This window comes from Toxoplasma gondii, chromosome IX (genome assembly GCF_000006565.2).
Source record: "Toxoplasma gondii ME49 chromosome IX, whole genome shotgun sequence".
NCBI classification, from domain to species: domain Eukaryota; phylum Apicomplexa; class Conoidasida; order Eucoccidiorida; family Sarcocystidae; genus Toxoplasma; species Toxoplasma gondii.
The window spans coordinates 1,981,101-1,994,090 of NC_031477.1; the positions used below are offsets into that span (position 1 = coordinate 1,981,101).

Consider the following 12,990-nt stretch of genomic DNA (forward strand, 5'->3'; position numbering starts at 1 on the left):
CTGTCAGTAGGCGTTGTTGCAGCTGATGTGAATAGACAACACGCATACTCGCCCACGCAGGGTAAGCAGAAGCAGCCAACATTTCAGGGCTGTCTTCGTTGCCTCCTATTTGCCGGCCATTCTGAACCGCGTGACCTACCACCGCCATTCTCAAAAAACGCTCATAACTCTCACGAACAGCGAGATAAATCACTATTCAGACTCCAGTGTGCTCAGCACCACCGTACAGGGAGTAAGCGTCCCTGCGGTAGGATCATTCATAGAATTTTCTCGAACACGGGCAGTAGAGAGTCAGAGACACAGCTGCTGCCAGGTGATCCTCGACCACCCGCCGGCAGAGAGTGTTGGAATCGCAGGGAAAGGACGACACAGTTGTGCTGTCGATGGAAAAGACTGATTACTGGTTCGAATGGTCGGGACTGAAGTTGCTGTAGCTTGTGTCACGGCCGGACACGATTAAGAGGGGGACGCATAATCATAGATGTGGCTCTACCGAATTTTGAGGTTGCAGTTTATTTTTCTTGAGAAAATCGCACCAACGTCGGCTTTAGTGAGAATGGAATTTGTTCCGAGATTTTGGGTTGGGTGGGAGTTCGACTCATTCCGTGGTGAAGGTGTCTAATATCCATAAGGGTAGCCGTTGAATCGACGTCACCTGGTTTTTGCATTGGTATGCGAACCAGAAAGAATACTTCCAGAACAGAGCGCAGTATGTGACGGAGATTTCATGATGGTGCTCGTGTTGATCGACTTTTAAACGCATATGGTAATGCTACAGTGGCAAGCAGTCGCTCCTACGTGCAATTCACCACTGGGCGAGTATCGGAAAATCATTGTCACGAACGTGATAGTCTCAGCGTAGACTCACGTACACGAAACCTTCATGCTGAAATGATTGGCAGTGTCACCAGATAGGTACTTGGCAGTATGACCAGGACGGCGTTGGTGTTGAAAACTTTCACCCAACAACAGAGGCCTTTCCCAGTGGGCAAGAAGGGAGTGATGTTGTCCGTGCAGCACTTTTATCTGTGCATCTTTCGTATATGTGTGTATTAGGTATTATTTTCTATATATGGATGTATTATCTATAAGTATATATGCCTGCAACAACATACAGACGCGCGAGTGCACGGAGAGCCTGTTGGACAAAGAAAAGGTTCGTTGTCCCCCCCTCCCCTTACTAGACTTTCTGTCCCTTTTTCTTCGCGTTCTGCGTCGGGTCGCAACTGCGTTGTTTCGCCCCCGTCCTCTGCACAAAATATCTGATTTCAACAAACGGTTTGCCAGACACATACAACCCTCACCACTCCTGACGTGTTCAGCGTTCGTGGTGGCTATTCTAGCCTAACTATGAACACAACAGAGATGTAGCATTTACATCTTTATGCACACTATATTCTATCTATGCATACAGGTATAAACAGATAGAGTTAGAGTTGAACATAGACATAGAAATGTCTTTAGTTGTAAATGACTGTGGATTTATGCAGTGGGGGGGGATCGTTGGTGGCCGATCCACAGAACCTTCAGCGCATGAATAGAATCGGATTTGTGCTTTTGCTGAAGCATTTCTGCGTGGAAAGTGCATCGCCTTTGAATCACGTGAGGCCTACAGAAAAGGGGGCTTGGCACTTGGGCGCATGCAGTTTTTTTTTGCGGCGCTTCTCGCCCCCTCGTGTTTGTTTGACGCTCTCTGTGTCTCTTTTCTGCATCGAAAATCCGTTTTTGGAAGTAAAAGCAATCTGATTTTTGCGAAGGAATCGCCTTGCGCACGGCCATGCTGCGGCCGGGATCTGGAGAGAGACACACGCACTGTTTTTGGCCGAACAGGTTCCCGCTCTACCGTTTTTCGTCTGTTCTTTCCTTTCAGTTGAACGCGTTTCGTCTCTTAACGCAGAAGGTGGTGTCTGCTGTCTGTTAGGGCATCTCTCTGTCCACACAAGCGCGTCTTTTGGTGGATAATTGCAGCTCATGTTAGGCTTTCCCTCCACGAGTACATGCACCGCCGGTGACCAGCGTGCATTTCAGTCTTTGTCTTCGCTTTGTCTTGCTGTCTCCCTTTGTCTTTTCCCTTCCATGCTATCGCTTTTCTGTTCTTTCCAATTTTCTTTCTCTCCGACTCAACCGGCCAGGGAGACGCGAAGAGGACCAGAGGGCCTCTCTGTCGTCTGCTCTTTTTACCGGAGGAAAACGCGCGCCTGCCCGCTGCCTGCCGTCTCGTTTCTCTTCCTTCGTATGTTCCGGCCCTGTTCTCTCTCAACAGTCTGGAATTCAATCCAATTATCTCTCCTACCAAATCAAGTCTAGTTTCCTTGTCACATCGTACCACGGGCCGTTCTGGTGTCTCTTCCTTCGCCAGCGATCTCTCGGCTTCCAAACCCTCAGCAGACACTCCCACTGCCCTGTACCCGTTCTTTTCTCTTGTTTTCTCTCTCTCTTGTTTTCTCTCTCTCTTGTTCTATCTCTTGTTCTCTCTCTCCTTCTCTCGTTTGTTCTCTCTCTCTTGATCTCCCTCTTTTGTTCTCCTCCTCTTCCTCCCTGTTGCTCTCCCTCTGGATCGCTTTCGTGGTATCCTCGGCTTTTCCTCGTTCCCTGTTGGCGAGCACCCGCCACAAAGAGGGCCTCTGTTTCTCTCGCAGCCTCTCGGCGGCATTTGCGTCTGTTGTCGTTCTGCACCTCGTCCACTCTCTCCCGACCTCTCCGCCTTTCGCGCTCTCGCCATGGCGCTCCGGCAGAGCTCCGCGGACCCTGGGGGCCAGGGCGACGTCGTGCAGATGCTGCAGACGCTGTACTTCAATACGGATCCCCATGCGCGTCGTCAGGCAGACGTCTGGCTCCGGCAGTGGCAGAAGTCTTCCGACGCGTGGGCTCTCTCGATGGAGATGCTCCTGCATTACACGCAGACGCCCGGAGCTTCGCCGGCCTCTGTCCGTCTCAGCGACGAGGCTGTCTACTTTCTCTGCCAGACTCTGCGCACCAAGACGATGTTTGACTTTCACCAGCTTCCTCTCGCCTCTCACGAAAGCTTATGCTCGCAGGTTCTCCGCCTTCTGCAGGCCTTCTCAGCGCCAGGGGCGCCAGAAGCGAGCTGTGCAGAAGCCACTTCCTCGCCCTCGGCTGCCTCGAGCAACTCGCAGAGGGACAGACACCGCGCGGCTGTCACCCAGCTGTCGCTCTGCCTCGCAGACCTCGCCTTGCAGACAGCAGACAAATGGCAGAATCCGGTGCAGGTGATTCTCCAGGCCTTTCCGCTCGCTCTGCCGGCGTCGGACTCGGGGTCGGACCTCGCGACTGGTAACGAGCATGGTCGCGCTATTGCGCTTCTCCTTCTCCTCCTCAAGCACCTTGCGGAGGAAAGCACAAGTCGCCGCGTGATGGCTGACGAGACAGTGCGGCGGAGACACCTCGCGAATATGGGGAAGGCCGCGTCCACGGTCATGCAGACGCTGCTGAAGCTCCGGCAAGTCGTTCGGAACAGGAAGCAGGGCCTCGAGGAGAAGAAGCGTCTCGCGCCCCAGGGCCAGCCGCGCGCCGCGCTCCTCGACGCGCTCGCTCTCAACGACTCGCTTCTGCGCTCCATTCTCTCCTGCTGGCGAGTCTGGCTGCCTTTCCTCCAGCCGCTTGCGGCCGGCGACGGCGAGGATCGAGACGGAGACAACGCGGGCCTCGCAGGATGCGCCTCGCAACTGCTTGAGACAAGTGCACAGGAGCAGCAGGCGAGTCTTGCCCTTGTCTTCTCAGACTGTCTGGAGGTGCTGGCGGCTCCGCGGCAGCCGGCGGCTTCCAACTCGCCAGCGGCGACTGGGGACGAAGACGCGAACGAGGCTGCAGCGAGCTGTGTGCTTCGCCTCCTCAAGTCGGTCACCGCGTCGACTCAGGAGCTCCGCATGCGCTTCCTTCGCCTTCAGAAGGAGGCGGCGCATGCACAGGCGGGGCCTGGCGTCGAGGAGCTATCCTCGTCGTTCTCACCGCCGGCGCCCGAGGTCCTCGAGCATGCTCTGCGGGACACTGAGGCGCGGCTCAAGGCGTCTGAGTCCTTCGAGCAGCAGCTGCTTCAGGAGATTCTCGCGCGCTGCGTTGGGGCGTTGCGGGGACGCCTGCTCGCCGCGCTCCAGAGAAGCGGTGAGGGAGAAGGGGAGGAGTTCGAGGACGAGTTCGACGCCCTGCAGGCCCTGACGACGCTCGCGAGAGTTTACGCGGGTGTCGCGATTTTCTTGATTCCCGCGCTCATGCGCAGGACGCACAGAGACGCCCAGCTGCAGGAACTTGTCCACCTCCTGATGAAAATCTCGGAGGCCCCTCGCACGCGCCGCATAGTCGCGCATGCGCTGGAGGCGACAGCCGGGGGGTCCGAAGCAGACGAAGGCGACGAGGGCGAAGAAGAGGCGCTCCTCGTGATCGAGGAGCCAATGCGGTTCTGGATGAAGCTGGCGGAGGCCGCGCACCGCGCAGAGACCGCCTTCTCTGCATGCGCGCTGCGCGGCGAGAACAAGGGAGAGACCCCGGGCCAGAAGGCCCCGGCGAGGGGCCTTGACGCGGAGGCGCCAAACCCCGACGACGCAGGCCAGTCGATTGAGGCCCTGAAGGAAGTCTACACACACCTCCTGCGGGAGTGTCTGCTCCAGGTGACGATGCCTAAGCGTGTGGCGGCGGCCGCGCTCTCGAGCGACTACGACGCCTACCGACGAGCGATCCTCGACTGCGTGGAAGACTGTGCGTTGCTCCTCTCTCCGGAGCGCGCGAGCCTCGTTGCAATTGACAATCTCCAGCAGCTGCGACGGAGACAGGAAGAAGAACTTCAACGCGTCTCGTCGCTCGGGGCCTCGCTCACCCCCGCCGTCGCTGCCGAGCTCCACCAGCACCAAGAGCGTCTCCTTGAGGGGGCCCTCGTGGTCCTGGCCAAGCTGTGCAGCCTTGACACAGATTTCTCGGCTCTGAAGCAGCATCTGCAGGTGCCGCTCGCCGCGATCAGCGTCGTTCTCGGAGCGGAAGCCTTTCCAGTCCACTCCTTGCCGCTTCTCCACACCACGATCTACGCCAGAGTCGCGGCCATCGACTTGCTCAAGGAGCTCCTCGTCCCCCTCGTTGACGACGCCGCCGCCCTCCAGCAGGCGCTCCAGATGCTCGTCCGGCAGCTTCTCACCCAGACGGCGGGGCCTGGAGCAGGAGAACAAGGAGGCGCGGGAAACAGAGAAGACGAAGAGCGCCAGGCCATGATTCAAACGCTGCACGTCAATGCGTCACGAGCTGTCAGGCAGTTGTGTGTCGCTGCAAAGCCACCTGCTCTGCATCCGCCTCTTGTCAACGAACTCGTCAACCTCACCATTGCACTTGCAAATGTCAAAGCAGACGAAGATGTAAGTCCGCATGGTGATCCTGTAATGCCCATATATATATATATATATATATATATATCAATGCAGCCCTACCTGTTTGTCCATATACATATATGGAGAGTATGTTTTTCATGCGACGGCGTCTACATCTGACGATATATATATATATATATATATACATGAAGCGTATCCATGTATATGAATGCCAGTGAATCGTGAGGCGTCTCTTCAAGACAGTAATGGGTGCGTATATGTACATGCAAATCTGCATTTGTGCGCGTGTAACATGTGCGCATAACTGAATTCTGTGGTCTAATAGAAGAGGTTTATCAGAACTGGAGGCGCGGACAGGCATTTATCTTGAAATTGTTGTTTTCAAGTGGGTGTCCTTGCTTCCTGAGCCCCGCTGTTTGTGTTCCACTGAGGGCTGTTCCAATAGCCACTGTGTGGCGTGATGTTGCTTTCTTTCGTTTTTCGTTTGCGAGCTCCCCCGCGTCTTTCTCTGTTCGCTCACTTCCTGCGTCTGTCTTGCCTCTCCAGTGATTACTGTGCTGCTCCTCTGGGTGCCTCTCGGTTTCGCAGGTCCAGATGTTCGTTTTGGAGGGGGTGTCTGCCGTCGCCAGCAAAATGGAGGACACTGCGACGTTCCTCAGTGTAAGCGGACGTTCAAGCAAGGGTCCAAGATACGGCGCTGTTCCCCGAATATAAGCCGATGGCCGCCGCTGCGTCATTTTTATAGAAGCCGGCGTTCTGCGTTTGCTTCTGCTTCCACCTGCCTGAGCGCGTTTAGGCGCCACCTAAATGAGGCTCTTCATCCTGGCAACTGTGTCTCATACTGCATGCACTCCATGCACGCCCACTATATATATATATTTATATATATATATTTATATATATATATATTTATACATTTATATGTAGATATGTATATGCATGATATGCATACATACTTGAATCCTTATTTTTCACGTGGAGGTTTTCTATCTGTGGAGTCCACACGCCGGCACTGGGGGACCGAGTGTCTCTGCACGTGCATGCCGAGGCATTTATGTGAGCTGGAATCTTTCTAGTTTTTGCATGAGCTTTGGCAGTGCCGAAGGCAATTTGTGTTGCGCAGGTTTTGGAGGCTCTGTGCAAGCCGGCGATTGCTGGCCTCCAACAAACAGAGACGAACGAAGCCGCTGTATGCTGGCATCTGGACTGTCTCGCCGTCATATTGAGGTGCGTGCGTTCTTTCGTTTCAGGGATGTCTTTGCTTGTTACCCCGTTGTCTCTTCCTTTTCAGCAGCCGGATGTCCTCCGTCTCCCAGTGTCCTTCATGCCTGTCTCTCTCCCTGCTGGCTTCGCCTCTTCGCTCATTCAAGTGGATCTCTCATTCTCATCCTTCCGCAGCTCTCCGTCTCTTCCTCACTCCTTCCTCCTCACGCCTTCGGCAGAAGCCGGTTCTCTCATGGACAGTCTTTCGTCATCGTGAACGGCGTTATCTCCGCCTGCGTGTGTCTTCCCTTCACCTTCGAAGTCTGGTTTTCTCTCCACACCTTCGTCACGGCTTGCGTTTCGACCAGACGTTCACATCGACCTCTAATGAGCGTCTCTGGGGGTATTTGCTCGCTTTTCCTCGCGTTTCGACGCTTGGCTTCGTTTCTGCAGAGACGCCGTCTGCCCCGGAACCTCTTCTTCATCGACTTCGCATGCAGACGCCTCGAGACATATGAGCGTCGCCACATTCATCACTTCCTCGCTTTGGCCGCTGCTGCGTGCACAGCTCGAAAAGCTTCCTGCGCACCAGCGAATCGTCGAAAAGGCTCTCCGGTGTCTGAAGCATGCAGTGCGTTGCGCCGGCGAAGGCTTCAAGCCTCTCTTGCCGGACTTCCTCGCTCTCCTCGAAAAAAATGCGCAACTCTGTCTCCACTGCACTTACCTCTACGCCGCCGAGTGGCTGGCCATGCAGTTTGGGCAAGACGAACAGTACCAGCAGCCTCTGATGGTACGCAGGGAGACGCAGGACGCAGACGGGGGTTCACATGCAGAAATGCGTTGACGGACTCAGACCAGACCTCGGACTGCCGAGAAGAGGGTGACTCACCTTGAACTCCGGAGTGCAAGCAGGGAGACACAGCTCAGAGTTAGATACACTGAAAACGCTCTCAATAACGCAACAGGGAACAGTCAAACAACAGGTCGGGGAGTGCAAAGACCGATGCTGCTGGACGGTGATGCGCCAGGTTGTTGCGGGAGGGGGGGGGCGTCCCTGTCGCCAGAGACAGAGGGACACCGAGTGCCAAGACCCATTCACACACAGAGCAGGAGGAGGAAACGAGGTCGGAGAGAAAAGAGGGAAGTGATGCGTGGTACGCGTCAACGCGCCTGCCTTGTTTCGTCACCGGCTCAAACAAACAGACTCACATGTCACGCATTATACCAAACCCCAGGCGACCAGACAGATGCTTATACTTTTTCCGTTGTACATTTTGACATATACATACATATTTCTAAGGAAATAACGGAGTGTTCCTTGTGTCTTCATATTTCTATATCTACATATATACATATATATATATATATATATATATATAAATTCAGTGTAGTTTCTTATTCCTTCGAGCGACGCATCTCAGGTGCATCTGAGGTGATACAACCATTTGCGTTTCTGCTATGGTGCAGCACCTGTTCCGCCAACTGAGCGCCCAGGCTCTCCAAGCGATTCAGGAGCAAGTGAGTTTCTTGACGCGTATTTCCTTTCGCTCTTTTCCCTCTCTTCCACTGCCATCGGTCCTCCCCGTTGCGTCTCCCCAGCGTCACGCAGTGGCGGCTGTCTTCTCGGGCCAGGATCCGTTTCGTTTCATCTGCGCGGGTTTCGGCGCTGCTTCACAGATTGCGGGGTCCCCGCCTCTGCCTCCTGTCGTGCACTGGCTGTCCTCGGCTTTTACGCAAGGTTGAGACGGCTTCTTTCACGACGCTGCTTCAAGTGGAGCTGTGACGCTGGGAGGAATGCGCTGCGAGATAGATATAGACTTGCAGGCAAAGTGCCTTTGGGAGGAAATCCTTCGTACTGAATCCCTCTGTTGACCTTGCACCTTCTCTCTGTCTCTCGAGCACCTTCTCCTCGGCATTGCTGCTACCGTCCTGGGTCCTCACCAAGCCGCGTTTTCCTGCTTGGTTTCCCTCACGTCTCGCGGTCGCTGTGTTGTGTCTTTGTTTGAGTCACATTCGAGTCGTTTTCCGTGTGTCTGTCATTTGTCTTCAGAGCCAAAACATAGATGCATGCTGCGACCTCGTTGAGGATTGCTACGGAATGGTGAACCGCTATATCCGTTACTGTCCTCTCCTTGTCAGTCTATCGCCGTCCTCAGTGCAGCAGGTATGGTCAACGCCGCGCGGATATAAGATACGCTGTGTTCTTCGCGTTCCATCTCCCTGCCTCTCTGACATCAGGCTGCTCTGCTATTTCTTTAACAGCTGTTGAGCGCCAACCAGTGCACAAGAAGCTTCTGAAGTGTGTCTAAGGACGAGAGCGATGCCTGTACGTATTTGGAGCACAAGAGTCATTGCAACTACGACATGAAAAGTATAAAATGAATTTCGACTTAAAGCACACCAATAAAAGACAAGGTGTGCCTTCTTTATTTCGCTCTTTCTCCACTACCCTTTCTCCTTTCCTCCTCCGCTCTCCGTGTCTGCTGTTCTCTCTCTTCTTGTTCTTCTCTGTCCTCCTTTTCTCTCCTCTCTTTCGCTGTCTGGTTTTCTCTAATCTCTCGCTTCTCTCTCGTGACTCGTTGTTTTCCTGTATGCCTTTCTCTGTCTTTGCCTTCCTTTCGCTGTCGATCTTCTCCTCTGTCTTCTTCCCTCTTCCTTTCCGGCGTCTGCCGTCGTTCTTGGCTCTGCTTGTACGCTGGCCGATTTGTGCGCGCTCGAGAAAAGACGCATTCTTGCCTACCGCCTGTCGGCCTCCCTTTCGTTTTCTTTGCGACTGAACGTAGTGCCTCGCTGCGTGGTGTTCCTTCGGCAGAACATCTCGCTGGTGCTCGAACGAACAGCAGTGTCTTTTGTAGTCTTTGGCTGTGGTGCAGTGAAGTCCATTTCTCGTTTTCTTCCATTTTGTCTCGTGTCATCCCAGGCACTGATGGTCGCGCGATCGGCGATGTACGTCCAGCAGCGAGAGGCTGCGCAGGTCGTCTTCACCTTCCTCGACTCTTGTGCCTTCGTCTGCGGTCAGTCTCCTTTCTCTCCGGATTGCTCTCGTCGAGAGTCCTGTTTCTGTCGCGGAAATTCTCTCACCCACCTTCCGGGTCTCCTTCAAAACAACTGCATGTGCATGTCCTGTTTACACATATACTAGCAAGTCTATCTCTCTACCTATATATATATATATATATATATATTTGTATATACATGCAGGCGCATTGTCTTACATTTGTATCGTACGCATTCTTTGATATTTATGTGTGTATGTATCTATACTTACGTACGTAGAGTTGTTGTTTTATGTGAGTGACTATAATTTGGATTCGTAGAGAGATCGACATTTCATTAGCATCGTGAGCCAAGCCACAATTTCTGAAAGTCTTACAGTTTAGCCGCCTGGAGACACACGTAACGTGTCTTGTGTAGCTACAGTGGAGTGTGATATTAATAGAAAAATGCATTTTTAATACATTTGAAATTCGTTGTCAAAGGCGCTCCAGTAAGGCTTCTCGGCGTGCGTTCTTCAGATGAACAGAGGCCGGTGGAGCCGCTTTCAAACGCTCTGCGTTCCATTGTTTTGGAGGTAAGGAAGACGCGTCTTCTGTCCGAGGATCTTTTCACAATTTCCTGCCGTCTTCTGAGTTCAAAGGGAATACATCGCGTTCTCCAGGAGACGCGCCACCGACTGCTATTAGCAGACAGTCGCCCGTCCTTGTCTTCACTTCTGTAAACCGATACATCCACTAGTACTTGATACACGAATCTAAATAATCAGCTAATGTGCATATATACATGTACATGAATATGCGTGCAACATGCACCGACGTACCCGCCAATACACATTTTTCTGTATACGCGTGTGTACATATATATATATATATATATACATGCATATGCATATATATATAGATATATATATATATATACATGCATATGCATACATATATATATGTACCTGCATTCGTGTGAGTGCTACTAAGGAAGTCCAACAAAAATACTTTCTGAATATATATATATATATATATATATATATATATGATACATATACTGAGAGAGGTAAGTGATCTGTGAATCCAGTGTGAATTCTCTTGGCTGAGGGTACGCATGGCGTAATTTATATCGTTCTCACTGCGCCTGGTGTTTTTTCAGCATTTGCCGCCATTGGTGGAGGAGGCCTTTCGCCTGCTGATGGAAGCCCCGCCAGGCTACGTCGTCGGCCTCATCGAGGTGAGATTCGCAAACAGAGAGAGCGCGTTTGTCTTCACACAGAACGGCGCGCTTTCATGTTTACACACACTGAAAAGGACTCGAGGTCTTTGACTGTGTTTGTGCCGCTTCAGAGCGAACTCGTTGCTTTTGTCCTGCTCGTTCCCTCTTCAGAGCTTCCTCATCACAGTCGTCCAGGTCTTCCGCCACTGTGCCGAGCAATGGATCGGGCGTAAGTGTGGGGCCTCTTGAGAGGAGCTGTCTCTGCGGTGCCTGTGCGCCTTCTCTCCACCTGAGGTTTCCGAGCTGTGGAAGACTTCTCTCTCTCCCGCATATAAACCGAGTCACGCCTTCAGAAATTGGATGTCCTCGTGCATGCACTTGCTGTGATCTCTTGCCGACTCCGCGTCGATCATTCAAAAAGATCTGACGAACCAGGAACGTGTGTATAAAAAAGAGAAATATATCCATACAGAGACACATATGCGCATGCATATATGCATATATATATATATATATATATATATATATCTATGGTTATAACTGATTACAGAAAGATGCAGAAACAGATACGTATATGTGGTAAAGATGCGCAAGTAGGAGCAGGTGCACAGCAACGGAGGTCGAGAGCCTCAGAGTTGTACGTACAGGCAGAGGCATGCAGTGATATATCAAAGTAACTGAAGAGGTGTACAGAGCCATGTAGGCACAGTCAAAGGTGAATGCATGTGTGTACATTTCAGCATTCATTTCACTTCCTTTTATGTGCTCACGGGCCTGCTGCGGCCATGTGAAGAGAAGACGTTTTTGCATGCACTTTTTAAGGTGCATGCGAATCGTTAGCTCTTGAAGCTTTTGCCTGGCGGAGTCGCCCATCAGGAGCGTTGAGCCTTGCACCGAGGTGGATTGCGCGGTTCTTTCAGTGATTTGTTTTTCATCTTCGTCTCCGTTGCAAGCATGTTCTTTTTCCATTTCAGGGGGTCTGTTGGCGCTTCCGCCCGCGGTGCTTCCCAGCGAAGCGATGAAAACGGAGCTGTTGGTGAGTGTGTGTTTGGAGCAGTTTTCAGAATTAATTTTCTTCTCTCGTTGGCTTCACAGTGCCCTGCATGTGATTTGCTTTGGCCAATTTCTGTTCTCGCAGACTTCTTCCTTGCCCTTCTCTTCTTCCTTGCTCTTCTCTTCTTCCTCGCTGTCTCACTCGCTCTGTGCGTTCTTCCTTGACCTGCGTTTGTGTTGTGCTGGCGTTGCTTTCCCTCAAAAAAATGCAGGCGAAGCTTTGCAGGTCCGATACTTGCAGCGTTTCCGAGGCAGTTGAAGACCTCGCGTACAGGTGAGGCATCGCGACTACGAGAAAGAAGCAGACAGGGTGCTTCGCGAGCAAACTCCAGTTACCATTCCGCGCGTCATGTGACGCGAAACGCACAAGAATCTGAAAGCCAGGGCGGCGACTTTCTTCTCGCCTCTCGAGGCCGCGTGCTTCGTCTCTTTTGTCTTCTCTCCAGGGGATTTGGCGTCCTCTCTCCCGCGCTCGCTCTTTCGCTTTTTTTGTTTCTCTTCTCTCTGCATGCATGTCCGTCGCGTCCCGTCCGGTGTGCGTTCTTCGCTCCCTCCTGTCGTTCTCTCTCCTCGCCGCTAGCGTTCCCTCTTTCTTCCTGCTTTTTCACTGTGCAGATGCGAACAAGTCTGCCTCCGAAACCGCGCTTGAGCAGCGAGGTCAGCCAGCTAAGAGTCTCGCCTCGAGTTTTGCAGCCTCCGGAGCGAGGCGGAAGAGACGATCAAACGCAAACAGGAGACGCACGAGCGTCAGACCGAAACGATGGAATCAAGACACTGCAGGCGACAGCGAGAACGCAGGAAAAGGGTGAAACAGCGGAAAGAGAAACGTTCCGAAACTGTAAAAGATGCGGGCAGCCGAGAGAACGTACTGAGGAAGTCAAGCGAAACGAAACGCGAGGGTACAGACAAATATGAGAGAAGTGAAGGGCAGACGCAAATGGACAGACAAGCATTTGATCCCCGTCGACGAGAAAGCAAACAGCAGAATTTTTAAGCCGTTGATTTGCCCAATCGAGTTGTGGAAGCCTCTGCTTGCGAGGCCCATCCAAACGAATGGTGTCATCCAGTGTCACTCCTACGCTGTCTACGCTGTTCTCCGAACCGTTACCTCGTGCATGCACTCACGGAAATGTCCTTTCCCATATGTACATGTACATGTGTATTTATGTATATATATATATATATATTTATATGTATATATATGTGT

General features: G+C 52.3%; 1 protein-coding gene across 1 annotated transcript; it reads left to right on the forward strand.

Annotated features, from left to right (window-relative positions):
- Positions 1-1,806: 1,806 nt before the first annotated feature.
- On the forward strand, positions 1,807-12,911 carry TGME49_264830 (hypothetical protein). Its single transcript, XM_002368571.2, has 13 exons — positions 1,807-5,357; positions 5,919-5,990; positions 6,454-6,557; positions 6,987-7,323; positions 8,001-8,051; positions 8,584-8,697; positions 9,454-9,547; positions 10,049-10,104; positions 10,671-10,748; positions 10,902-10,959; positions 11,705-11,766; positions 11,996-12,057; positions 12,399-12,911. Exons 1-13 carry the CDS (start codon positions 2,721-2,723, stop codon positions 12,430-12,432), a joined length of 3,759 nt encoding a protein of 1,252 aa, XP_002368612.2. The 5' UTR covers positions 1,807-2,720; the 3' UTR covers positions 12,433-12,911.
- The last annotated feature ends 79 nt before the right edge of the window (positions 12,912-12,990 follow it).